General features: G+C 47.9%; 1 protein-coding gene across 3 annotated transcripts; it reads left to right on the top strand.

Moving 5' to 3' along the window:
• Positions 1–9: 9 nt before the first annotated feature.
• On the top strand, positions 10–27,222 carry LOC134630322 (zinc finger protein 609-like). 3 transcript variants are annotated; one of them, XM_063477520.1, is made up of 10 exons: positions 10–437; positions 9,385–9,517; positions 13,290–14,120; positions 17,901–18,129; positions 20,139–20,226; positions 20,715–22,869; positions 22,978–23,350; positions 24,841–25,155; positions 25,731–25,800; positions 26,213–27,222. In XM_063477520.1, exons 3-10 carry the CDS (start codon positions 13,410–13,412, stop codon positions 26,220–26,222), a joined length of 3,951 nt encoding a protein of 1,316 aa, XP_063333590.1. In that variant the 5' UTR covers positions 10–437; positions 9,385–9,517; positions 13,290–13,409; the 3' UTR covers positions 26,223–27,222. The 3 variants fall into 3 exon arrangements, with proteins under 3 accessions (XP_063333590.1, XP_063333589.1, XP_063333591.1); XM_063477519.1 differs by lacking the exon at positions 9,385–9,517; XM_063477521.1 differs by lacking the exon at positions 9,385–9,517 and having other exon boundaries at positions 11–437; positions 25,731–25,809.
• The last annotated feature ends 587 nt before the right edge of the window (positions 27,223–27,809 follow it).

The raw sequence follows: 27,809 nt of genomic DNA, 5'->3' as shown, positions 1-27,809 counted from the left end.
AAAACGGCTCTGTTGTGTGCGCATGCGCTGACTCCAGGTCCAGATCCAGCTGTCCGGGCTTTGGCTGCATTGTACTCAACAGCCATTTAGCCCCGCGGTGCTGTTTGTCTGTCTGCCGCTGTCTGTGCTTCTGTTAGTGGGAATATCGCCGATGTAGGAACTCTGGGAATATCACACTGCTTCACGGAATGCCTGGAACTAGCTGCCCCCCCGGCCAGCGCGGAGAAGCGCCCGTTAAACGTCGCCGTTCGCAGCCGCTCTCCGCTTTTCTCCGGGATGTGACCGTGTGATGGCTGCGGTCCAGTGAGCTGGGAGCACGTTGACTGGTCCGCCTGTTTGCCCAGCAGCTTTCGGAGCTTGTCCTCATCGTTTCACCGGGATTTATCGCAACCTATGGAGTGTACATGAATATTGGTCGGCCAGGGATTCTAATCGGGGTAAGTGGGGGCCTCGGAGGGGCACCCTGTCTGGGTTTTGGATCCACTTTTTAAACGCGGGATAGCCTGCTAGCTATCCTGGGGGTTAGCTCAGCAGGCTAACTGCCGTCTTTGTCTGGTGAGACCGGGAAGCATGCGTCCATCATCGGACACGTCCTCGCCTGACCCTCGCCTTTACCCAGCAGCAAAAATTAAAACCTCCGTATTAAGCCAGACATATTTGCGGATATATTTAACGGTTTGCGTCGCGGTCACGGGGTAAACTGTTCGCAGTGAGCTGCCTGTGATGCACAGAGCTTTTCAAGCATCGCTGTATGTTTTTGAGCTTCTGCAGTATTTCATTATCTCCTGATGAGTGATTTGATCAGAGCTCTGGTGTCCTGTCAGACACTGTAGCCTGCTGCTTAATAAAAGCTGTCCCGTCAATGAGAAAACACCACCCGCCGAGAGGTGGTGTTCAACGGTTGTCCGATAATGGATCACGGGGAGGCTGAAAGCGCCGCATCGGTAATTGTGTCCACCAGACGACCAATAGGACGCCAGGTTACCCGTTACACGCACTGTGTGTCCTGCGTGCTATCGGTGGGGCTGGGTCCGGCTTCAGTGGCCGCTGTGAGGGCTGCGGACCGTCATGATTGTTTTAAAGTTCAGCAGAGAAGTCTAAATTCTACCCGGCAGGGCTGAAAGTAGCCTGCGTCCGATAATGGAGCTCGCTAGCATTGCAGCGGGCCACGGTGGGCCTCGGATTAGCTAGTTAAGCTGTGCTCGGTACCTGCGTGTTAATCGGTGCTGGAGGTGAAGCCCTGATGCCCCAGAGTGTGGCTGGTGACAGTTTCAGGGCTTTAAAGCCGCTGTGGGGCGGTGTTACCGTGTTAGCTTTGTGCTAGCATGCAGCGAACTGAGCACCCGATAAATCCAGCTAACAGGAGCTAGCACCAGTTAGCTCAGGGGGCTCCGGGTTTAGTTCTAGCACTCATGTCCTTCTTTTACCCAGCTGTCTCAGCTTCACACACCCAGAACCGTACGACTTGCTGCCCCAAAGACACACACATGCAAATGTCCAGGAGCTGCTAGCGTAGGCGATGTTTGAAAGCTAGCCACATGATGTAAATACGCCCCTCAGATGAATTTCCTGGATGTGCTTTGTTTGTCACTGTGATGCACAGTTCCTAGAAAAGTTGTAGTTGACATGAGTGAAGTAAACCTCCAGCAGCAGCACGATAAATGTCACATTATTGTGGTTGTGTAACATTAGAAGGTGACTGCAGGCCTATAAATGTACTGTATGTGGGCTAACCTGCTGGACTAAACTCACTGTAGTGCTCTAATCTCGCTCTGAAGCAACACCTGCATGTGTGGAGACACACAAAAGGACACAGCAGGTATTGCATCGTTATCTTTGTAGTAAGTACACTGACACTAATGGGAGATGTGTTAATCTGATGGGGAAATCAATAGATAGGAGGTCGTGGCTTCTAATCTATTGATGTGTGTTCCTGGGCGTGAATTCACCACCTTTGTTTTTGTGACCTTAACACGAGTTTAACATGTGCTGATTCCTGTCCGTGTCTGTGAAAGGAGCAACTTCCAAAAGTCTGAATCTGGAATTTATTCAACTCGTGATGATTGTCACTGACTTTGGTTTAAAATTTAAAATACAGTCGGTACTGAGAAATTGTTCTCTGGGATTTCTGAAGGTCTTGCAAAGTTCTTCTTTGGACATTAGCTGCTTTTTCACTTCGCTCATTTTAAATCCAGTCCTTGTACCTGACCATTTTCAGAGTCATGCTTTTTTTGTTGTTGTTGTTGTTGTGTTATTGTTTTGTTTTTTTGAGCCTCTGAACTCTGAATATTCAAGCATAAAAGGGCTGGAAGGGTGAACTAGTGTTGTCTGTGTGTGTACATAAGACACCTGAGCAAAGATAACTCAGATGTTTTAAGTTACAAAAATTACAAAAGATGACAAAGATACCAGTTTGACATATAATAGCGTTTATGAAAACTTGGCACGTCTCAGCGTGGTGTGCAGTGTTTCCTTAGGAATCGTAAATGGACTAATTCTTATGTAGTGCTTTTCTACTCTCCCGGAGTACTCAAAGCACTCTATACAACATGCCACATTCACCCAGTCACACCCAGTCTCACAAGCACTTTCTCTATACTTAGTGCTGTCTAACTACATTCACACACTTTCATACTCCGATGGATGCATCAGACACAACTTGGGGTCAGTATCTTGCCCAAGGATACTTGACATGCAGACTGGAGGAGCCAGGGATTGAACCACCAACCTTCCAATCAGTAGGTGACCTGCTCTACCTCCTGAGCTACAGCCACCCCTGTGAATGAATGTGAGAAAACTGGATAAGTGGAAGCCCAAAAAAGTTTTTAAAAACTCTTGTTCTTAAGAAAGAGGAACAGATCCAGCAAAGACCTAATGCAGGCCCTGAGAGATGCATCTGGACCTTCAGCTGATCATCTACTGCTCACTGAAGCTTCATCAGAAATGGTCTCAGTGGCTGGATGGCTCTCAGGAAGCCATTCTTAAAGAAGTAAAGCAGGAGGCAAGGCTGAGGTATGAAAGTTACACAAGAACGGGACTGAAAGTGGGTCTGATGGAGCGAAAGATACAAATCATGGTCCGTATGTACGGAGGTGGTCAGGAGAGAGGTCCGACAGTGAGAGTCTGCAGCCATGTGTGAAACACGGTGGAGGCTCTGTCACGGTTCGGCCTGCTGTTCAGACGGTGCTGTTTGTGACCGTAGAAAAGTACCGTCAGAGTTTGATCCACCCTGCAGTAACATCTGGGAACATCTGATCGGCAGCAGCTTCATTTTCAGCACGATAATGATCCCAGACACACTGCCAGTGCAGTGAAAGCACACCTGGATAAAATGTACACAGTGGAAGTCCATGGTGGTTAGGTGTTAGGTGGTTAGGCAGGCGTCTTCCGTTACTAGGTTTACCCCGGGGCTTCCTCATGCCCAGCTGGAACATCTTACCTCGGAGTCGAGAGCCTCAACTGGCTCCCGTCGATGTGGAGGAGTAGCAGCTGCTCGAGAATAACCAAACTCCTCACCCTATGCTAACACGTTGGAGGAAGCTTATTTCCACTGCTTGCATCCGAGGTCTCGTTTTGTTTTTTGAAATGACTAGCATGGCCAGTGCTGACTAGTGATAATAGTGACAACTAGCCAAACTAGTCAACTAGTATTTGCGTCTGTGACACTGGAACAACTGTAATTTTGGAACCAGATGGTTTTAGGTTGGAAACCCCCAGTGAATTCATTGTCGAGGTAAATTAAATAATATCTTATTTAAAGCATTAAAGTGTATATATGTACTACAATAACGGTTGTTTTGCAAGTTTTTCCTGGTTAAAAGTGAGACGTCAGTGTACGATGATGCACAGCCGGCCACAGCGAGTGACTTTTCCCACTGTGTTTGTGTTCACAGCCAAAGTCCTGATTTATACAAAATCACCATTGACGTTAGTCAAAGCCGTCAGGTAGAAATTTGCAAGCCGTGTGTGGCTAAAGTTATGTAGGAAAAAACCCCTTAGACCACAGCATGAAAGTGGGAGTTTTATTGTTTTTTCAGTGTGTATTTAACATGCAGACCTATTCTAGTAACCCCTGTCCTCATTGGTTATCTTGAGCAGGGCAGTTACTGCTCTGTTGCTGACTCTCAGACCTGATAAGCTGATGGTTCACAGTAAACAAGGACCCAAAACATGCTGAGAAAGCAACCAAAGAGCAGCCCAGGAGAAAGAAGGGCAGTAGTGTTAAATGTCTGAGACGATCAGCGGACTTCAGGCCGGCTCGGCATCCAAACAGAAAATGCCACCATGGACAGAAAGACCCAGAAACGGGCAGCAGCTGAGGCGCCTGCAGTAAAGGTCTGTTAGATCCTCTAAGGGAGGAAGCATGTCGAGTATGAAGTGTATTTTCTGACTGAAGTCACTTTTCGCTGTAATGTTTGAGCACGTTAACGGTTAAACAGGATGCGGGTGTTTCCACTTCTGGCTCTGACAGTTGCATGACAGAGCTCTGCAGGTGAACTGTTCTGTGTTTAGTTTTTCTGGCGGCTGTCACGTCGGGCCCAGGAGGCGCTACTGCTCACGTCACCCTCATCACCTGAACTGTGACTGAACCGATGAAGGATTGCACGTGCGGTTCAGAGATGTTTGATTCTTCAAAGTAACGCGTGGAGGAGTCACAAACCCGTACTGATTCTAATCTTAGAGACAGTTTGGGTGCATGAAACGTGGTCGTCAGTGTGCAGCATGTCAACAAACAGCCAAACAGAGTCAGCCTTCCAAACTGTCCACAGAAAACTAAACAGACACTGAGTAAATAACTGGAAAGCAGGAGGAAAATTGTTGGAAACTACAAGGAAAATTATGAAAGGAACAATAATCAGTGACTAATCTAAAATGCCTGGAAACTGTTCAAAATTAGAGGAAATTATAAGAGAAACACAGCAAATGACTCATTAACATCGGAAAGGAAAATATGAAAAATTATTAATGGACAGGTTTGGAACAAACTGCCTTAAAGCATGGAAATGACCTCTGACCTGTACTGGTGCGCTCGCTCTCACGAGCTCATGTTGTGTCCGCGTGGCGGCGTTGTGTTGGGGATGTTTTGTTTAGCTTGAGGTTGAACCTTTGCCCTCGAGGTGTTTTTAACCACATGGTGTCGTCGCGCTGCTCAAAGATGTTTAAGAGCTTCTGTTCCTCAGTTTGAATTTCAGGCCTTTGAATGAACCCTGTCTGTGGCTTCATCTGTCAGTATAAGTTGGATTGTTTTTGCCAGCTGTCCCTCACAGGAGCACTTTTTGTTATCGTCATCATCAGTGTCCTCAGCACTGTGTGTCTGTTGTAAGCACCTCAGTGTGTGACCTGTTTTCACTGGCTGTAAATCCCTTTGCTCCACTGCAGCCGCAGTTGGGTGTTTTCACCGTGTCTTGACATGAACTGGCCGTTAGCTGCATGTAGAGCAGGGCGATATGACCAAAAATATTTATCACGATATACATTTGAAAATTTCCGATAACGATATAACTGACGATATAATTGACACGAGACAAAATACTTTACAACTCCACAACTTTATTAGTGCAAAAAAAAAACAAAAAAAAAAACATCAATGTATTTTCACTTAAACAAGCAGCTGTTTTTTATGTGCATTAAAGTTATATAATATAAAAAATTTAACAGTGCAAATGCAAATTCCTTGCTGACAGTTTAACCAAAAGACATTTCCAGTGGAAACTGGCCGACATGTCCTCAGCATAACCATGTATAATATTCACTAAACTTAAAAAGAGCTTATACACACACAATACGGTAATATTATGTTGAAGCACAGTACGTATCACTCCGCGAGGCTCCTGCCTACGATAGCCGTAATGCTCCCACAATCAAGCTGTGCGGCTTCGTAGCTTAGCAAAGTCGAACTGAAACACTTGACAGATTTTCGAGCGCCGTGTAGCACATAAAATCGTTTTGAGGTCAGTAAACACAACCAGAGTTCATACATAAGGCACACGGGATTATAAGGGGCACTGTCGATTTTCAGAAAAATCAAAGGATTGATTTTAAGTGTGCCGTATTTTCCAAACAACACGGTAATAACGACGGCCCGCTAGCATGCTCTACCAAAAATAGTGCTTTGTTGTGTATCTGACGGACGAAAGCTAAACCAGTTCCACACCACTGAAGTTGCAGCATTTTTACAAACCAGTTCTGCTTCATCCGTTTCATTCAACGATCCGCTTTCGCCCTTCTCGTTCTCCGTCGCCGCCATGCTTTTTCCGCCATGTGCGTATGAAAACAAAGGCACTGCGCATGCGCGTTTTACCCATATTCTAGCGCCATATTTCATTTTCTTATCGTTGCCCAACATTATACCGGTGTTACCGTGAATGGTATGATATGGCCCGGCCCTAGCTGCATGGGAGTTTTTCTTCTGTTTATAGCGTCTTCAGACTGCCAGACATTTTTGTTTCTTAAGTGCAGAGGAGAGGATAATAAACAGCTGAAGCACTTGTAGATAAATGACGCCTGAATCCTGCTTTAATGGCCGTGTAATCATTAATAATTGTGCAAGGAGGATTCTATAAGAACATTTAAAGCTCGTAAAGTGGGAAACATCTGGACTAAACTGAGTATCGGGATTAATGTTGAATATGTTGTGACCGATATCCTCGTGGGTGCTGATATCAGTGTCAATCAGAGTTGGCTTGTCTTTGTTTTTGGGGTCAAAATGTGCAGTTCTTTTATTTTTATAAGCCAAATGTAACTTGGCTTGAATAAATGAAACCTTAATTAAAAAATGTTTTACGTCAGTGACAGAGCTTGTCGTTTTCTCTTACTGGACGGTCAAACTTAGTGCTGTGTGGTGCAGCATTGATGCGACAGCATGTGAATGCAGAGCCAGAGTAACTGATACCAGTAACTATCTTATAAAGGCAGCTGTAGGCAGAGCACCGGGACATGATTTATGAGCTGAATCCTCGTCATGTCTGAACACATATGAATGATCACTAAATCAGTTTTACTTTGCACAATAATGAGTTCACACAATAAAGCACACTGTTCAGCTTTTCGTGTGTTTGTGAAAGTGTCTTGTTAGGACACCTGGATAGGGATGGGTATCGTTTAGGTTTTATCCGATACCGGTGCCAAACCGGTACTTTTGAAACTGTGCTGGTGCTTAAACGGTGCTCGAACCGGTGCTTAAACAATGGAGAACACAAACTTTGCCCTAAAACCTCTCATGTTCAGCTGTTTTGTTTTTTGTAAAAAGATAACAATGTTAGCCTTTTCTGCAGCTATAGGACATATATGGTTTCACTCTATCAAACAAGAAGACAGCCGCATGTAACCACGACGGTGTTTGCTAGTTCACCTTACATGCATTAATTTAATAACGTGGTTAGCCTACTCAACATAAATTACACACAAACAACATTAAGCTACTCACGCAGAGAAGAACGGCTGCTGCTGCCATCATCATCCTCATCATTTCTGCTACACTGGCAGGGCTAGGGGCCAGGACTCTACTCTTCGGGTTCTTGGGGGATGTTGCTAACTCGGGTCCGATAACAGGCACCACACCCGCAGTAGATGTGCTCGGTCTCGCAGCAAGCTATCAAATACGGTGCATTTTTCGGCTTTTAAAAAAACGCTATGCGTCCCCAGGTTTTTCATCAGATTTGAGGTGTTACCTCCTTTGCACAGTATCACAGTACCAGCTTAAAGCACTTGTTGCAGGCTGCTGAGTTTGCATCTTTTGCTGCGAAGTACAGCCAGACTTTTGACCCCTTCGCCTTGGGGATTTTTAATCTGTAGCTCTGCTCTAAAATAACTTACGTACCTGGGCCCGCCTACTATCCTTGGAAACGTAAAATGATTGGCTAGAATCCAAAGTGTATGACATCTCAGGAAAAATAAAGGACCAAAATGTGCGCTGCTTTTCGGTCTGGTTACTACCGTTTATGTCAGAACCGGGGTACCGGTACCCATCCCTACACCTGGAGTGTGAATGTGCATGCTCACCTCTGTTCAGTATGTCTTCAGTGGAGACTGAAACTTGTTTAAATGCAGGAAAGTCTCTGTTTTACCTTTAAATCACAGATAGATGCAAAGTTTGCCGGCCGATGTGGGGGCAACGCTAGCTTTCCCAGCCTCGTCTTCCTCCTCCTGCAGTGCTTCATAGAGGATGCCCGGCAGCCTGTTAATCACCGCGGCGTGGATTCAGCCTGTGTGGGACGTGTAGCGTAGAGAGCGACGCCCGGGCCAAGTTTCCGTCAGAACGGCGGCTTTGATTCTGTCCTGCTGCTGGGGAAAAGCCCGGCTGGCTGAGCTCGGTGCCGGAGCCAGAGCTTCTCAGGGTGGATTTTCACAGAAACAGGCTCCTCTTTCTCTCCAGCCGCTGGAGGTCTCGCCACCTCGCCGCCTTTAATTAAGTGTGGCATTGGAGGCAGTTGAGCAGAAAGTCTGATCTGAGAGGAGCCCGGCGGTATGAATGCCAGCAGCTAATCCACTCAGTCATTTTTGCACAGACAGTCTGTGCGAAAAATGGTGTTTGCTGCCTTTGGAGGTGCAGCGTGGGTAACGTCACAGCTTTTTAATGTGTAGTTTGTTTTTTTTTCAGTAAAAACAATCAATCAGCCGTAGCAGGAGAGCAGATGGCTTAGCCTTTTCAGGGTCTCTCCTGTCTCCAGAAACGTCCTTCAGTTACTCCTGGGTGATTCTCCGCCATTCCCAGGCCTCCAGAGAGCCCCACGCCCAGCCAGGACCCCCGATAGGCCTCCAAAGCAGGGCTTTCCTGGCTTTATTAATCAGTTTTACACTCAAACAAACGAGAGAACACATCAGAAATGAGAGGTTAATTAAGTAACAATCAGCTGAGAATGACAGCCCAGTGAGCATCAAGGCCAAACCTCAGAGGTCAGATATTCATTTATCCACAGGTCATCACGTGTAAAATATATTTCATTATATTCTGTTTTTGAGCCATGCTTCTGTTTGCTGCAGTGTGTTTTGATTTGCTCTCCTTACACAAATTCACTGAGTCGCTGAACCACTTGTCGAGGTGGGAGTCGTCCCACATCCCCACGATGTTATCGCAGTACTTCACTCACGATATGACATTGTTAACATAATGTAAAATGTTAGAATGGCGAGTGTTGCATTAACATATCTTGAGATTTATCACTTTTTCCAACAGCTAAAAGCTAAACATGGTTAGCATCTGTTTTATTCCATAACATAAATTTATCTCAGTGATTTTGTTTTTGGTTTTTTGTCCATCAGTCAGCGATTGAAGGAGGCCACGTTTGTGATACTACGGCAGTTAACTGCTGAATCAGTGAACATCACATGCCTGTTGTTGTCTACATGCACAGGAAGTCACATTTAACTCTTCCTGTTCTCCAGGAATACAACCGGGATACAACCAGCTGCCGAGCCGAGTCGCCTTGAGTTGTGCTCGGTGACAGAGCCTCATGTCCGCATGCTGACCGTCTGTCTGCAGATGGTTCCCTTCTATCAGGCGACCCGTGCAATCCAAGTGAGTGTGACTGCAACGATGCATCGAGTAATTCCAATAATTTGATTATAAAAAATTCTCGACACCTTTGCGTTTAAGCGTGCCGTTTTATTAAAACGAGCGTTTCTCCCACATCTGCTAAAAGCATTTTTATGAAACACTGATAACACAACAGCAGCAGGGACGATGGCGCTGGCACAGTTTAACGTGGGGGCGGAGACTGTTTACACACCGCGTACCATCACGCTGCGTTGAGGTTGAGTGAAAGAAAACCGCAGCGCTGTTCCTGTGATCACCATTAAAACCTTTCCTGTGGAAACATGAGCAGGAGGCCTGACCAACAAACCGATGTGAAGATCTCTGTGGCCGCTCCATCCCCGCCGTTTGGTTTACACAAAACCGTAAACTTGGTCTGATACATGTTTAAGCTTAATGAAGGCTGACGGCAGGCTGCTATTTTACATAGAGGCAAACAGGGGTGAGTCTAAAGGGGGGCGTGGGGTGCCCGGCTGCTGTAACAGCAGCATAAAAACTTCACTAACGTCAGAAAGCCTGCCAAGAAGACGGTACAGGTCAGTTTTTATGCTGTAGTTTGGACTGCATATTTGTTTTATTTTATTTGACCTTTGACTCTACTTGACATTATTTATATATTTTTGCATTTAAGAAAATGATTTTAATATGGTGCATAAATACATCCAAAGGGTTTAGTAGCTGTTTTGACAGATACAACATTGTTTTGGATGTTTATTATTGTTTATTAATAAGACAAAAGCATTTCTCTTCCAGTTAAGTGATGGGACAATCGATGGATGAATGTTTGTCAAACTGAGACTCTGTTTCTCTTTTATAGTAAAATGTGACATTTGCAAAATAATCACTTGGTAAAGGTTTGAACTGAGTCATGGATGAAGGAGCGTCTGATGGCTCAGCTTTTGGAGTTTGGCACTGGCCTCGGTCGTGGTGTGTTCGGCTCAGTGTTGCTGGTGTGTTTTCTCAGAGCAGTTGAATCATTAGCAGCAGGATTATGTCCACAGCTCCTGTCTGGCCATCTGCCTCCTCGTCTCCTCGGTTAGTGTGCTTCGTAGCAGTGCTGCCAGACGGGTTAAAGGTTAACCAGTGTGTAAAGTAGGGTCACAGAAGTATGAATCCCAGGAGTTTCTCTAAATGCCGGGGTTTGGTTTTGAACTAAACGTGAGCTCCGTCCTGTACTGCCATCCACACAAACCTCAGACACATCCATCACTCTGGTTTTTGTTGGTTTCTTAGCCTCGTGGACGATTTTTGAATCAGATCTTTGTGAACTTGTGGAAATCCCAGTCAGGCCTTAATCTGGATGAATTTCACAGCGACGTGTTTGTTTTATCCTGCGGACGCACAGACGCTCGGTGGTGGGTGGAAACGCTGCTTTGAAGGGTGGATGTTTCTCTGTGTGTGCTCTTGCAGGTGTGGCGATAACAAGACGAGAGTTATATTTCCTGAACGCAGGTAGCAGTCACTGTGCCTGAAAAAGGAAGGTTTTATCACAGTGTTTATCAGGAGATCCTGTGATATTCATAGTATGTGGTGGTATTATTGTCATTATTATCATTATTAGAATAAATAACATTTTAATGCCTTCATGGAAATGTAATCATATACACCCACAGAACCAAAACAAAACTAATCTACTGTTGGGCCTTTTTACGAATAATTATTAAGAATAATGAAACGCGTCACGGAGTCGAGACTGAATCTCATGCAGCTCTGAAACTAACTGCATTTGGACAATTTAGTGTGCAGGTAAAAACACCTGTGAGCAACAGCTGAGACATGCAGTTAAACTCAGAGCATCCTCAGGTGAAGCTCACCTGAGAGAAGCAAGGTGGAGCTCATCTCGCTCCTCTTTGATTTTGTCCTCCGATAGGTGTAGATGAAGTAACTTTTACTCTTTGATTCTTCATGATGATGCACGATTTAAGCAGAAGTTGCTTAAACACTCAGGAGTTCACGTCTTTGCATCTGTGTGGAGGCTGGTGGTGAGGAGGGGCTTTAATAATTGGACGCTTCATCTCATGAATCATCTGCACGTTTTGAATGTTATCTTCAAACGTGGTTTTCTTTAAATTATTAATTTAAATTATCTGTGTATGTTTGGAACACACTGATTTAAAAACAGAAGAGTTTCCATTAACAGTTTTTTTACCTGCAGGTGTGCAGCTGTTCATTTTACTCAATAACTGTATAATAAGATTAACCTTTGTAAAGACTGCTCGCTCTGCAGCATCCTGTAGGATCACTGCAGAATCTGTTTAACGATCTTTAACCGTTAGAGGCTCCACGCAGGGCGACGGTGTGCAGGCTGCAGTGCAAAAACAAGGCGGAGCAGACCCACAGCTGTGAAGCTGTTTGTACAGTTTGTTTCTTGAACAATGGTGTAATTGGACAGGATGAGCATTAATAAACAGGCTTCAGGAGTACCAGGGAAACGGCCTGCTCTGCTGGACTTATTTTCCTGGGTCGTCTGCAGTGTGCCGCCCTCCTTCCTCCTGTGGGAAAGACTTCCTGTTTTCGTTAATGGTTCTGGGACTTGAATAAATCAGCTGCGGCAGAGGTACGGCATCGTGGGCGTTCACGTCACAGATATTTCACTGACTAATAAACCAAGAGCGCTTCACCCCGCCTCCTCTCCACATATGGACTGATCAGACATAAGCCTTAATTAGCCTCAGGGTGGAGTTGGTGGGGCTTTAGGATGTTAACATTGCACCGCCTCCTCCCCACATCTGCTCCCGCTGCTTTGTATTGTCAGAAGGTCAGGGGTCAATGAGCTCCTGTCCTGTGATCAGTGGCCTGAAGGAGGCTTTAGAGCAGGAGGTGTGCATGTTCTCCCTCAGTGCGCCGTTATCCTGACGAGTAATCGTCTTCGTGAAGTAACAGAACTGACAGCAACAGGAAGTCGCAGCCTGCAGTGGTGCTGAGATGCTCTGTGGATCAAAGATGAAGCTGAGACTCAGATCCTGAATAAAACATTTAGTTTTATTTCATGTTTTCAGCTACATCTCTTCTATGGATATTCTAAAAATGATCAAACCATTAAGCTTAATTCTTGCATCCATTTTTTGCCTCGTTGTGAATCAGGTGCACCTCCTTATTGTGTGATCTTGCTAAGCCGGGGCGTTGTCCTCGCTGTCACTCAGGACCTTTGTTTCAAACCTCATGATTCCCACCAACCAGCAAGCGTGCAGACGGGTTCAGGCTTTTTGTGCTGGTGTGTTACGTCCCTCTGCAGCCCCTAATCATCTCAATGTGTTCAGCTGGTGCTAATTGGCCACACCTAGTCAGGTGTGGATAAAAGCATACCTGAGGCAAGCTTCCCAGAGAGCTCACTTGTCTTTGCCTTGGTGGCACCAGCCATTTTAGCCAACCTGGTATTCCATTTTAAGATAAAACCTCTTCTCACCTACACTCTGGTATTCGTCTCCTTTTTTATGTTGCGGCTTTTGAGCCGGGTCGTAACATGGTGTAAATCGCTGTGAAACCGCAGACACCCTCGTTGGCAGCTGAAAAAATCCAGACTTGACATCTGACGGTTTGGTTTACGACTAAATTTCCTCCTAACATGTGCCTTTGTTCCCCAGCCTGAACAGTAAAACTGGGATGAGCAACTCAAAATGTAAAGTTGTTCTCTTCCTGGCCTTCGACCATAGTGTTGTCATCAAGTAAAAATAATTTCTGAACTCTGTCTCAGGAGGCGGGGCTAAGCTAATCTAACCTGCATTTTTCTGGTTTGTCTCACCTGTCCTTCCTGCAGGAGGCGATGCGGGGAGCCGGGTGGAGGCGTGGGGTCCGGCCCTGAGGAGGCGTCCTGCGGCTGGGAGGAGCGCGGCCCTCCTGCAGCCCTCCTGTGGCGCTCCGGGACGCTCCTACTAAGATGTCCCTCAGCAGCGGCCCTGCAGGCGGGAAAGGTGTGGACTCCAACGCGGTGGACACATACGACAGCGGTGATGAGTGGGATATCGGTGTTGGCAATCTGATCATTGACCTGGACGCCGACTTAGAGAAGGACAAGCTAGAGATGTCGAGCAGCAAGGAGGGAGGGGGCATGGCGGCCCCTCCCAGCGCCGTGGCAGCTTTACCTGACAATATAAAGTTTGTTAGCCCTGCGTCCGCCGCGGCGGGCAAAGAGAGCAAATCCAAATCCAAGCGCAGTAAAAACTCTAAGGAGAGCGTGAAGACGCCGCTCTCAGACGGAGCTAAAAAGGAGGTTCAGGGACGGGTCCCCGGGGACCTGCCGCCCCAGAACGCCAACTCTGCCCCGAGCAAGGGGACGGACAAGTCGAGTAAGCCCTCCCGCATCCTCCCCGTGGTGAAAAAGGACAAGGACGGGGTGTCTGGGAAAAGCAAGAAGGAGAAAATGGAGGCGGGAGCGGTGAACGCCGAGAAAGAGCCCTCGGTGCTGCAGTTAGGAGCGCCTCGAGGCGGACCCTTTGAGGGCCAACAGGCCCCCGAGCTCGCTACGGCCGAGCAGCTCGGGAACACGGCGCTGGACTCAGCCGCGATCGGCCAGGCCATGACGACGGAGCAGGAAGAGGGGGACGGGGGCGACTGTCGAAATCTGAAGAAAGCGATCGGTGGGGAAAAGGTAAGAGGACGAGGAATAAAGCTGATGCCCGAACAAATTAAAATAATCTGATCGTGTCTCCTTGTTGTTGATGGAGCCCGCATGCTGTGAGTGGAAGCTGCACACTGAACATGATGTATGTGAGCGTTGTGTTTGGTGTGCTCCTCGTGGTCAAAGGATCTAAACGTGCTCACTTTTAGCTCCGAACAAAGAACCAAAGCAAACCAAGCGCTCGTCACTGCTGACCCGGGCTGCCGTGGACAAACGGGTTTAGACGTCCCAGCTAAAAATGCCTCCGTGTGAACCTGAGCTAAGTTAAACTTGGTCTAATCTAACCCAGTTTCTGTTTTTAGATAATCCCACTGTTAAAGCTTCTGCACTAAGACTCGTGTCGTCATTAACAAAGGAGTCTTTGGACCTCTCTGTTCTACCGCTGATCATTTCTCTGCATTGTCAGGTGTGTTTTTCAGGGCTGATTTCAGGTAAACACACTTCTCCTTCACAGCTAACTGGAGTGTTCATCAGAGGTTAAACCGACTCTCATTTAAGAATAACTTCAGAAAGGGCTGCTTTGGGGCTTGTGTGCTTCCTTAAAAAGTCTTAAATTCATCCATTTATTGGCGTTAGTGTGGGAAGTAAACTGAGCCTGATAATTCAAGATTAAACTGCGATTAAAGGTTAAAGTTGCAGTGGATTAAAGTCCTGAGTGAGCTGTTAATTCAAGATTAGATTGATCATGTCGTACGGTCAGAGCAGCGTTCAAAAGATGGACGCCTTTGAGTGCAAAGGTTTTTACTCCGAGTCGGGAGAAATTCGATTTTTATGTTTCCTGTTTGCATTTTTGTTGTCTGGATGCTGGATTCAGTCTAAAAAGCACTGGCACCAAATTCCACCTGAGAGGAGATGCTGTGGGGGACTCACAAGCCTCCCAGACACGATGCTTAGAGCAGGGCGACATGACCAAAAATATTTATCACCATATACATTTGAAAATTTGCGATAACGATATAACTGACGAAATAATTGACACGAGACAAAATACTTTACAACTCCACAACTTTGATGGGGTTTTTTTGCACTAATAATGTATTTTCACTTAAACAAGCAGCTGTTTTTTATGTGCATTAAAGTGATATAATATAAAAAAATTAACAGTGCAAATGCAAATTCCTTGCTGACAGTTTAACCAAAAGGCATTTCCAGTGGAAACTGGCCGACATATTCTCAGCATAACCATGTATAATATCTACAAAACTTAAAAAGAGGTTAAACACACACAATACGGTAATATTATGTTGAAGCACAGTACGTATCACTCCGCGAGGCTCCTGCCTACGATAGCCGTAATGCTCCAACAATCCATCAAGCCGTGCGGCTTCGTAGCTTAGCAAAGTCGAACTGAAACACTTGACAGATTTTCGTTTCGTTTCGAGGTCAGTAAACACAACCAGAATTCATACATAAGGCCAGTGTTGGGTAAGTTACTTTAGAAAAGTAATTAATTACTAATTACTTAGTCAATATTGTATTTAAAATACTTATCTAATTACTGTGTCAGAAAAGTAACTTAATTACTAAATAAGTAATTAAACTAAATACTTATTAAAATCCCTACAAATCTTGAGTGGGCAAACAATAGAAATTAAACTCTTTAAATAATAAATAATTTCTTTTAAAGACGGAGACTCTACAGTACGCAGCGGTAGCATCTCTTCCACAATGTAGCCTGCAGTCATTTTTTAAGCTCACCTTCAGACGCTTTCTGTGCTGCTGAAGTAAAATCAAGTTTTGCTGCTTAGCAGGAGTTGCCGTGGTGTTATCCATGGATGATGAACAAGGATCACTCAGAAGTGTTCGTCTGTGCTCTCATGTCAGGCGCTTCAGTAGATTACTCGTGCTGTTAACAGCAGCCGATAGTTTTTTCTCCCCAGCACATAGCTTACATATTACTGTAATGTTCTTGTCTGCTTGTTTCAGAAAAGTGAAGAGACGGGAATATGTCCATTTCATAAAACAGCCACACTCTTCAGCCGAGTCCGACATCTTCCGCTGTAGAATACGACTATGCAGCAAACTGGCGCGAAATGACGTGCAGCTGCACTACAGCGATGTTAAAGCAGCAGAGTTTACTTCTACGTTTAGAAGATAAATTATTGAAATTAAATAATGATATTCAGCGAGTTTAATTATTTTACAATGTAACGCAAGTACATTGTAAGTAACTGTAATTAAAATACCTAAAAATGAACAGTAATTAGTTACTCTACTTTTTCAGTGGAAAAGTAATTTAATTACAGTAAAGCATTACACCCAACACTGCATAAGGCACACGGGATTATAAGGGGCACTGTCGATTTTCAGAAAAATCAAAGGATTGATTTTAAGTGTGCCGTATTTTCCAAAAACACGGTAATAACGACGGCCCGCTAGCATGCTCTACCAAAAATAGTGCTTTGTTGTGTATCTGAGAGACGAAAGCTAAACCAGTTCCACACCACTGAAGTTGCAGCATTTTTACAAACCAGTTCTGCTTCTTCTGTTTCATTCAACGATCTGCTTTCGCCCTTCTCATTCTCCGTCGCCGCCATGCTTTTTCCGCCATGTGCGTATGAAAACAAAGGCACTGCGCATGCGCGTTTTACCCATATTCTATCGCCATATTTCATTTTCTTATCGTTGCCCAACATTATACCGGTGTTACTGTGAATGGTATGATATGGCCCAGCCCTAACGATGCCCCTCCAGTAAAGCCTGGAGGAAGAGGAGCGCCGTGTTCTCTTCGTCTCATACAGTTTAGATGATGGAGCGTGATGTCATCACTCCCTCAAACTGTCGTCTTTGGTTTTGTTTTTTAAATGTCACGCAGTCCAGACCCTAAAGCCTGATTCCTGTTTAAAACTCAGTTTTATTTATATAGCTCCAAATCACAACAGCAGACATCTCAAGGCGGTTTATGCTGTCAGGTGAAGACTGTACAATAAAACAGAGAAACCTTTGAGCAAACGCACCTCGTCTTCACTCCTCTGGCTAGCGCTTTGTTAACCCACCGGCCAGCGGAGTGACCCGGGGTTCTGTCGGGTCCATCAGCCCTCTGCCTCCGTCTGAGATCCAGAGAGAGGCCGATCTGCCTGTGGCCTTGTAACAAATACTGCTCCGGCTGAATGAGGAGGAGCAAGGACGGTCTGTGGAGGTGTAACCCCGCCCCCTGTCATTCTGTCTTTGTGAGAGCTAGTCTGAGGTTTTCCTGCTCCTCAGGGGTTTTCCCTGCATCCAGGCAGCAGCTCTCATTCTTAAAGAAGAGGACGGTGTGGAACGCCCTCATCGTCGGCTCTCAGCACTGTCAGATTTACCTGAAAATCAAAGTGTGGGTTCCAGGTGGGTCAAGGTGGGACTTTAAAACCAGAATTAAAAACGGCTTCCTCTCAGATGGGGATGGCTCTGTGTTTTGGCAGTAGGCCACACCCCTAAGCAGAGAGACAAAGTAAGGCGTGAAGTTTAAATAGACATTTAACCTGCTGTCAAACAGGAAGTGGAGATGTTCTGCACCAGACTTCATTCACAAAAGCTGCAATTTTACCTCAGAGAGAGACGGTAGATGTTTGAGTGCTGCCTTGATGGGCAGCCAAGGATTGAAAAAGGTCAAAGGTGCTGTTCCCGTCACGGGGAATAAATGATCTTTATTTCTTTAACGTGATAAGTGGTTCTCTTTGTTTAAAAAATTACGTTGGATCTGCTTCCAGCTCTCCCGTGTTTGCACTCGCGTGTTTGATTTCTCTCTCGTTTTCTCTCTCCTCTGTCCAGATGGAGTCTCCGGTCTCCACCCCGGCTCCTCCCCCTCTCCACCTCCTCGGCTCCGTCCCCAGCAGCGGCGACGTCTCGTCTCCGTGCGAGCAGATCATGGTCCGCACGCGCTCGATCGCCGTGAACACGGTCGACGCGGCGCTGGCGACCGAGCCGGAGTGCCTGGGACCCTGTGAGCCGGGAACCAGCGTGAACCTGGAGGGCATCGTGTGGCAGGAGACGGAGGACGGTGAGAAAAGCGTTATCACAGTAGATGGCTGCGTAGTTTTATTTTACGTGTGTTTATTTGAAGAACAAAACAAACGCTCATCAGAGGCTCATCACAGGCCCGAGATCGTCTCAATAATCCGTCTGAGGGACGCTTCAGTTCAGTCAGACACATCAGAGGCACTCGCACTACCCCGACCTGAACATCGTTTCCCATTCTGCTGAAGAAGAGCCGTGCACACAAGACTGGCAGGAACTTCCCACAACATCAAGCCTTCGGTTGGAACAAGAAGCGAGAGACACTCGGTTTCTGCAGCAAACCTTTACGAGCTGCGACGGCGAGCGAACACCGCGCTGTCTTCCTGTCAATGATTCCACAAAGGAAGCTTTTCTGCACCTTCACTCCACAAAACTCCCGTTAGATTAGAGAAAAGGTGCTTCATTAATGCTCTAATGTTTCCCTGACCTCTCACTGCTGCTGAGCCTCATGCAGCTGCAGTGGTACCAATAAATAAATAATGATTGGTCCATCAGTACTGTTTGCATTTTCTTTGCTTTTGGCTGTTGCAGAGAAAAAAAAATACCTTCTGACATACTTTAACAAACACATGCATCAGTTTTATGAGCTGGGTTGAACGTTCATGACTGGAGATGAATCTCAGCAGGTGTGATGTACGTGCAGATGCTGATGCTGAGCCAGTGTGGAGCTCTGTGAAAAGATCAGATCCAGTTTATTGTCTGGATTACGCTGCTGCTGAACAGTCGTACATCTCAGTTTTTATTCAGTGAGGTCCTGTCGGCGCGTCTGCACGTCCTGCGGACGCCGAATGCAGGGCGGCGTGCAGCTGGAGGAAAACCTGTGTAGAGGTGATAGACTCGGGCAGGAAGCTGTTCATCAGCAGCGCTCTTAGATGCGCTCCTGTTAGTGGAAAGTTCTGCTGAAGTACTCTTTAATTAGCTCCACTGTCAGCCAATCACTGATGTGGTTCGACCTCAGAAACCCGCTGAGCGTGACGCTGGTATGAAAGCGTTCGACATCTGCGTCCCAGTCACATCGACACGTCTGCTTCCTGCTGCGCTCACAGCTTCGGTGCTTTGATACAGTCATGTCAGCACATCGAAGAAAGGAACTGTAAGTGTGGGGAATTACTCTGAGGGCTCATTTGTTAAAGTGGAGACCCCAGAGGGGGAGGAGCTTAACTCCTATCCCTTAATCCTAATTGTGGGGTCAGAAAACCTTTGGCTTTTTTAAACCAACATAAAATGATGTTTGTACTTCAATGTGAACTCTTTTGTTTTTTAAATAACTGCACGTCGGCCTGCAGTTCTGAGGACGGACTCGATGGCTCTGAGCGAGAGCGAGGAGGACGCCAGTCACGGCCAAATATGGGTTTCACATCATTTCACTGATTTCTGCAGATTTGTCTCATTTAAATCCCAACACGTTTTAGGCAGGTTAATAACATTCAGCCCAACAGTGCACAGGTGTCACACCTGGCCAACGTCTGGAACATCTGCAGACAGGCCTTTAGTGCTAAAAACGTAATCTGCATCAGCTGACGAGGATCTGGCTCATAAAAGCACCTGAGGATGTTACACATCCACCAGCATTCATCCGCAGAGAGGCCTCCAGAGTTAAGTCCACAGCCCCAGCTTCTAATGAGCAAATCAGCTGCTTGGATGGTAAAACAGAAAGTCCAGAGCAGCTGAGAGCGACAGGCGCCGAGTGGAAAAGTGAAAGTGATGTGCAGGAATTCCCCCTGTTAGTTTGAAGAGGGAATTCCCACCAACTGAAAGCTGAATTTCAGTGCCAGCTGTGCAGATTGTGCAGCTTTTTTTCTGGTGGTAGTAGTACTGAGTGGTTCTCTGTGTCGTTTGGTTTATAGTGTAAGTTTGACACCTCTGTAAGAAATTCAAAACTCAAGTTGAGTTTAACTGAGCCGCTGGGCCAAAGGTCCCAACACAGTGCTGAAAGAACCTCCGTACCGAGTAGCTCGTGTTCATGGTTTGCCTGTGTGTGTTTTTCTGCAGGTATGCTAGTTGTGAACGTCACCTGGAGGAACAAGACGTACGTTGGAACCCTGCTGGACTGCACGCGGCACGACTGGGCGCCGCCGAGGTACAGAAACGACTCGGGCTCACGCCGTTCGGCCAAGATCTCGAGTATAAAACAAGCTCGTTCTTGCTGTGCTCAGTCACCACCATGTAAACACCAATGTAGAAACGTGTCAGGGAAAAATATACAGATGAACCTTTAGTGAGACACGATCGTACTTTGCGTGGTCGATACCTGCAGACGTAAACACAGTGAAAGGCTGTAGGTTTCATGCAGGTAAACAAAACCAGCTGACATGGAGACCTTCCTGTCTTTCGAATATTTATTATTGCTCATTAATAAGACAAACGTAAGTCTTATCCAATTACTCGATGGAGTAATCAATACTCGATTACTGATAATGGACAGCTGCGGCTCTGTGTGCTGTACGATGGTTTGTTTGAGTCAGCTGTGTGACACCTTTGTAAGGCTGCGTAAACCGGGGTTACCTTTGGTGCAGGTGAGGTCAGGTGTGTCTTTCTGCTCGCTGATGTCCATCTCTGTGTTCTTAGGTTCTGCGAGTCTCCCACCAGCGACGTGGAGATGCGGAGCGGCCGCGGTCGAGGTAAGAGGATGCGTCCCAGCAGCAACACGCCGTTGAATGACAACAGCAACTCGTCGGACAATAAAGGCAGCGGCAGCAGCAAGACGCGCGGCGCCGCGGCCAACAGCAAAGGCCGGCGTGGGAGTCAGACGGCTGGCTGCGCCGAAGACGCCAAAGCCAGCCCGTCCTCCGCTAAGAGGAAGACAAAGCCCGCCTCAGATATGGACCCCACCTCCAGCTCAGAGGACACCAAAGCGTCAAAGCGCATGAGAACGAACTCGACCGGCGCCGGGACGCCTCTGCCTGGAAGCAAAGCCGATTCCCTGCCGCCGCCACAGCTGGACCGGACCTGCCCCTCCCCCGTCCTCATCGACTGCCCCCACCCCAACTGCAACAAGAAGTACAAGCATATCAACGGACTGAAGTACCACCAGGCCCGCGCCCACAACGACCATGACGTCCGCCTGGACCAGGACGGCGACAGTGAGTACGGGGACGACCCCGCCTTCCATCCCGACCCCGCCTCCTGCAACGGCGCCGCCATCTCGCCTGCTCGCTCCACTACACCGAAGGGTCGGGGCTTCGATGCCCCCTCCCCCTCACCAGGCAAGCTGACATCAAAGGTTAAAAAGAAGACGAGCGAGGCTGAGCCTGAGGTGACGGACGGCGGCGAGGAGGGGGCGTGTTTGACTGACGAGGCCAGTAATGACGGCATGGACGACAGGAAGGTCAAGAAAATGACGGCCGGGGGGAAAGCTGAGAAACTGGGACAGAAAGGCTTGAAGCTGACCCGCCCCGCGGGCGCGCCCGGAATTCCCTCGCCGTACTCCCTGCAGGCATCCTCTCCCGCTCTGGGCTCAGTGGTACAGTCCGTACCCAAAAGCCCACAGCTGAAAAACGTCCAGCCTAAACCCCCGCCCCTCACTGACCCCGCCTCCAGCCCCGCCCATTCCAAGGACAAGAAAAAGAAAGACAAAAAGAAGAGGGACGGCGGAAAGGAAGAGGACAGCCCGAAGGCGATGGGTAAGGCGGGGAGGCCGGAGGAGGGGAAGAGCCCGTACTCTGAGGCGTCAGACGCTTTGCTCAACGGCTCCTCAGAAGCTCAGCAGAGCCGGCTCGCCAGCATCAAAGCCGAAGCCGACAAGGTGTACAGTTTCTCCGACAACGCACCCAGCCCGTCCATCGGCGTGGCCAGCAGGATGGAGGCCGGCCTGGCGCCCACGCTTCACATGACCCAGAACGGAGCCGACAACACGTCGGTCAAGACCGGTAGCCCCGCCTACTCTGACATCTCTGATGCTGGGGAGGACGGTGAGGGTAAGGCAGAGGGGGTAAAAGTCAAGCCAGAGCCTGACCAGGGACCTCGTGAGGGCGCCAAGAAGGCGTTGTTTCCCCCTCAGGCGTCCAATAAAGATTCGCCGTACTACCCCAGCTACGACGCCTACTACTCCCCCACCTACGCCAACCCCAGCCCGGGACCAGCGCCTGCAGCACCACCTCATGGCGAGATAGCACAAGTGAAAGTGAAGAAAGAGGAGGAGCTGGAGGTGGGAGAGGAGGGAAAACTGAAGGAGGAGCCTCAGGAGGAGAGAAAGGTGGAGCCAGGGCCTCCGCAGCCATCAGTCATCCAGCAGCGCTCCAACATGTACACCCAGCCGCTCTATTACAACCAGTACTACGTCCCTCCCTACTCCTACTCCCACGAGCAGGCCTACCACGCCCACCTCTTGGCCTCTAACCCCGCCTACCGTCAACAGTACGAAGAGCAGCGACAGCGCCACGCTGACAAGAAGGCGGAGAGCAAAGAGCGCGAGGCTTCCGTGAAAGAAGAGTGGAAGCAGAAGGTGTCGGTACCGCCCACTCTGTCAAGGGCGCCCAGCCTCACAGATCTGGGCGCCAGGGGAGGTGTGAACCCAGCGAAGTCCAAAGAGCCCGCCATGACTTCGGAACAGGCCAAGTCGGTCATCATGGCGAAGGGAGAGGACTGCAAGGCGCCCGCCGCCCAGCCTGAGGGTTTGAAGATCAAGCTGAGTGAAGGAGGGTATCACGGAAAAGAAGAGCCAAAGTCAGGGGTGGAGTCGGGCCGAGCGGCGAGCGTCGAAGCCGCCATGTGGTACAGACAGGTAAAGGCGTCCAGTCTTCCTTCCTGTCACGGCTCTTTCCGCCTCGCTTGTGTTTTAAGATTGATTGAGGTTAGTTTGATGCTGACGTAGGTTTCTCCCTCTCTGCAGGAGCCCGACTCGCGTCTGTGGTCCTACGTCTACCCCAGCAAATACTCGGAGGCTCCGAAACCGCAGGAGGACGACAGGTGGAAGGAGGAGCGGGACAGGAAGGTGAAGGAAGAGAGGCCGCGGCCCAAGGAGAGCCTGCAAAAAGACGAGGCGGCGAAGGAGGCGGCGGAGGGCAGGACACAGCTGCCCCCCGAGGAGCTCCGTGGGGGCGGGAAGGAGGCGCGCCCGCCTCACATGCAATTCCCCTCGCCGCTGGCCCAGCATCAGGGCTACGTGCCCTACATGCACGGACCATACGCCTACAGCCAGGGCTACGAGCCGAGCCACCCCGGGTACAGAGGCATGCCCTCGGTCATGATGCAGAATTACCCAGGTGAGAAACTCAAACACGACATAAAGCAGGCGCAGCACCAAAGAGAGCGCGAGGGCGGCGAGGGCTGGAGAGTGAAAACCAGCGAGGAGCACGAGTGTTTTGGTTTGACCCAAATGTAAAAAGCCACGTTTCTTTGTGGTTTCCGAGGGACGAGCGAGTGCTCATTTCCATTCACATTATTAATATAAAATTAGACGAATGCGACGCACGGCCCCAGATGATCAGACTGTCACTGGCCCCCGAAAGAAGCGTGAAGCTTTAAAAACGCTGTAGAGGACTCGATGCTGAGAGCTCAACCGAACAGGTTTAAAGATCTTTAAGCTATCTCACCACTGCATGTGTAATCCTGGCTACGGTGGCCACTGTGGGACAAACATGCTGGTCAACAAAGACGCATCAAAGTCACTGTTTCTCTGTTTGTATTTTACACAAATATTCTATTATATTTGAGTAATATCAGCACTTATTAAACGTGAATTATATATTTTAAATATTTTTTATTCCAAATCACCTCAAAAACTGTGCCCACAGTAGCGGGTGGAGGCTCAGTCAGCAGTTACTTCAGCTGGTGTTCACCTTTATTTACTGTGGAAGAGAATGTAAAACCTAACGGTGTCCGATACGAGCGGAGGAGTGAGTGCACATCTGACCGATGGCGGCCCTGCTGAACTCTGTCTACAGGTGCTGGGAGGGCTGCGTGTCTGTGACATCACTCTGCCTTTGTCCTGTCTTCCTCACCTCATCTAAAGCGCCTTGAGGCGACTTTTGTTGTGATTTGGCGCTATATAAATAAAACTGAATTGAATTGAATCTCCAGCCATGCGTGGCAGATGGCTGCCCCTCCCTGACCCTGGGTTTCTTCCTGTTACAAGGGAGTTTTCCTTCCCGCTGTTTCCAAAGCGTTTGTTCATAGGGGGTTTTCTCTTATCCTTGTAGGCTCTTTACCTTACACTGTAAGTGGCCTTGTGGAAACTTGTTGTGATCTGGCGCTATAGACTGAGGTGAGAAGGAATAGGATGACAGTTTGTTAAGGTGGCGTTGTCTCTTTCCTTCCTGTTGTTATGTCTTTGGTGAAGGATAAAACACTCGTGTTTCATATCTCCAGTCTGAAGATGCAGGCATGAATTTAAACGCCTACGATTTCTCTTCTTCTCTGCCTTTGGCGTCATGCATTTGTGGGCGGTCTCTAGCCACATACATGAAACATGATTGGGTGGATCCATCTCAGCCATTGTGTTCAAAGCTGGTGGGGGTAACACGGAGCTCCTTTGTATTTTTAGTGGCTTCATTCTGAGTTTGTGAGAATTCCTGAGTTTGTTGGAGAACACAGTTACACACTAATCACCACTTTTAGTTTTCATTAAATCACCTGAAAGATGGCGTACTGTACCTTTAGAGCTGCTGCCTGAAACTTCACTGCCTCAAGCTGCCGCCACGTCATCATGTCGAACCGTCCGCCGAACTATGTTGTTTTTTACATTTCTCGCCAGGTTCGTACCTGCCAGCCAGTTACTACGCCTCCTCATACGGCGGGAAGGTGGGGGCGGGCGAGGACGGCGAGAAACCCTCCAGGTCAAGTCCGTCTGTGAAGCCGTCCAGCGAGGCCAAAGCTCTGGACCTGCTGCAGCTGCACGCCAGCCAGTACAAAAGCAAGTCGCCGTCCATCCAGGACAGCAAGACGCCACATGACCGAGAGCGGGAGAGAGAAAGGGAGGGCGACCGGCCACGCTCCTCGCCATCGCAGCGCATTATGCAGTCCCATCACCACCTGGGATACCCTCTGTACGACCTGTCCTACCCCTCAGGTGAGCCTCGCCTGCTGCCTTTAGATCCTCTTTAGCTCAGGTGTCTGTGAAGGTTCTCAGTCATCCAGGTCATCGTAGTCAAAGGAGTTTACGAAGAAAAGCGTCTGGACTTCTTTAAGTTGCTTGAAGACGTTTCACCTCTCATCCAAGAAGCTTCTTCAGTTCGAAGGTCAAATGGCCGAGAGTCCCAGATTTAAACCCAGTGGGAGTATCCCCCCAAAGAGGGACAAAGGACCCCCTGGTGATCCTCTAATCACATGAGCCAAGGTGTGAAAGCGGGTGTGAGCCAAGGTGGTGATGTCACACACAGACCTGTTTCAGGTGTAAATGCAGGTAGATGCTGTCAGCCCTGCAGTGTGTTCATACACTCGCTGACAACGTTTGTAGCAGAGGACGGGGTAATACTTGGTGCTGAAGGTTACCCCAAACCAAGCTGACCTCTCCTCCCATGATTCACAGCTGGAAAGGGATCCTCTGAGCCCGCCCACCTCACCCCTCTGAGCCTGCAGCTGCTTTTAATGAGTGGCGTGTGCGAGCCTGTCTGTTTCAGTTCTGACATCCTGTCTTTGTTTCAGGCCTCTCGTCCTCCGCCATCGTCGCCAGTCAGCAAGCGTCCGCCCCGTCCATGTACCCGCCCGCACGGAGGTGAGAACGGTAAGACACACACACACACACAGGAAGTTTTAGTTTTTTATTTTTGCTCTTTCTTGCTACTTTTTTTTTTTTTTAACACACCAAAAACTCACAATTAATAAAAAGCAGTTATGTGTGAGTAATGCGCAGGTGCTCATCACATCCATGAACATGCTTGGACTTCTGTGCCGCTCCTCTCCACCTGTACTGAAATTCACCTGCCCTGCTTCAGGTGTCTCAGTGAAGCAGCTCCACCTACTGGTCAGATCAGTGAATCTCAGTGTAAAAAAACCAGAGTTACTGAACAGGACATCAGCCTCATCATCATCATCATCATCACCTCCTTCTTCTTCTTCTTTGTTTTAATTTCAAACCATTCCCTGGTAAAATCTTCTGACCCGTGATCTCCTCTCACTTTCTCCAGGTACACCTGATTGGCCAGCCTCTACGCCTCTCCGAGTCATGTGACTGGATCACGTGAAGAAGCATTTCTGTTTCCGTGACATCAGTTCAGTGGTGTTCTGTGTATGTTTGATATCTCTGCCTGGACGTCCAGCCAACTGCTCCGACCCTCACTGGACCGAATCCTGGTCCGTTTGGGTTTTCCTGGTTCTGGGCGGTCCCGTTGCCCAACAGGTGCTGCTGGGATGCAATTGGGCAGAGCTCACAGTGACGTACAGTGACCTCTGACCAGAAGGACGGGCTCAGCTCCGGATGACATCACACCGTTACCTGGATGCGTCTCAGCTTCATGTGAAATAAAGAGAACACTGGATGGAGGGCCGGCCAATCAGAGGGCAGTATTCAGACTGCTTCCTTGTACTGACTGAGTGACAGGCTCCTCCTCCTCCTCAGTGTGTAGCTGTAAACGTGCTCTGTGTGTGTGTGTGTGTGTGTGTGTGTGTGTGTGTGTGTGTGTGTGTGTGTGTGTAAATACTGTACAGAGGAATTATTTTAAAGAGCCTGTTGGATGATGTTGGATTTCCTACTCTTCTTTTTGTCTGGTAGTCTCTGCCTCTGTTTTTCTACTGTTGTTGATCTGATATTAAACCTGTAGCTGGTGGAGCAGCGCTCGAGCTCAGTGTCCTCATTTATTCCCTGAAAACACCAGAGAGAAGCTGATGTTGTGAAACGTCTTCAGGTCCTGGGATGATGGGAGGCAGGAGGGATTCGCTCAGATTCTTCTTTCAAAACAAAAAGCTTGCAGGTTCTGGTTTCATTGTGTAGAATAAAATATTTCCTGGTTTAAAAACGTAAAACAAATGGAGAAATGTGCTTATGGATGTGGATCCATATATTATTCACTTTATTCAGTAATATGTGGCCTCGTTAATAAAGAACTGACCTGCCTAATGTACTGCAAAGCACATGCACATATAATTCAGGATCACTGTAACCTCAGTGGCTTTTAATAAACTTTATTTTGGAGTTTCATATTTTGATTTTGATTTTTCTAGCCATTCACATTTATTGAATGTGATAAATTAAGTTTTGGGCTTGTGTGGCACTATGATATAGATGAATACAGGAAAACTGCAGCCTCCCATTTTATTTTTATGCTTCAAGTCACTTTCTTTTTGGGGAAAACTACCGTTAATGTCTGTAATATAAGTTCCGCCAGCAGAGGACGCTCGGTGTCTTACGCATCAGTAGCCGACACCTCGCTAGAAGAGTGGTGCCGAGCTGGCGCACCGAGTAGTTCCTGTTACCTGCTGTTTGTCTGTTTTTACAGGTAAGCTGGGTTCCAAATAATACATATGTGATAGACAACAGTAGCAAGCCAGCTAGAGAGCCAATTCACGAGTTTAAGGGTTGATAACGATGAATCACCACCAGCTGTTGCTAAAAGCACCTTTGTTAGATAGCAAAGTATTTACAAATAATTCTCCCGTTCATTGATCTGAGCATGCGCAGAATGATCCACAGCGCTCCTTTGACCCTTTGAGCTTCTCAAAGGATCATCGTGACGTCACGGTCGACATCACATTCTCTGCCACACCCACCGAGTCCTTAAATAGAGG

Source organism: Pelmatolapia mariae, linkage group LG7, assembly GCF_036321145.2.
Source record: "Pelmatolapia mariae isolate MD_Pm_ZW linkage group LG7, Pm_UMD_F_2, whole genome shotgun sequence".
Taxonomy (NCBI): domain Eukaryota; kingdom Metazoa; phylum Chordata; class Actinopteri; order Cichliformes; family Cichlidae; genus Pelmatolapia; species Pelmatolapia mariae.
The sequence above is the reverse complement of the archived record's forward strand: the minus strand, read 5'-3'. Positions and strand labels throughout refer to the sequence as shown.

Excerpts from the sequence above, each read along its gene's own strand:
- LOC134630322 (XM_063477519.1), top strand. The coding sequence starts at position 13,410 with ATGTCCCTCAGCAGCGGCCCTGCAGGCGGGAAAGGTGTGGACTCCAAC. Across the intron at positions 18,130-20,138 it reads GTGGCAGGAGACGGAGGACG|GTATGCTAGTTGTGAACGTC; the intron begins GTGAGAAAAGCG and ends GTTTTTCTGCAG. Across the intron at positions 20,227-20,714 it reads CACGACTGGGCGCCGCCGAG|GTTCTGCGAGTCTCCCACCA; the intron begins GTACAGAAACGA and ends CTGTGTTCTTAG.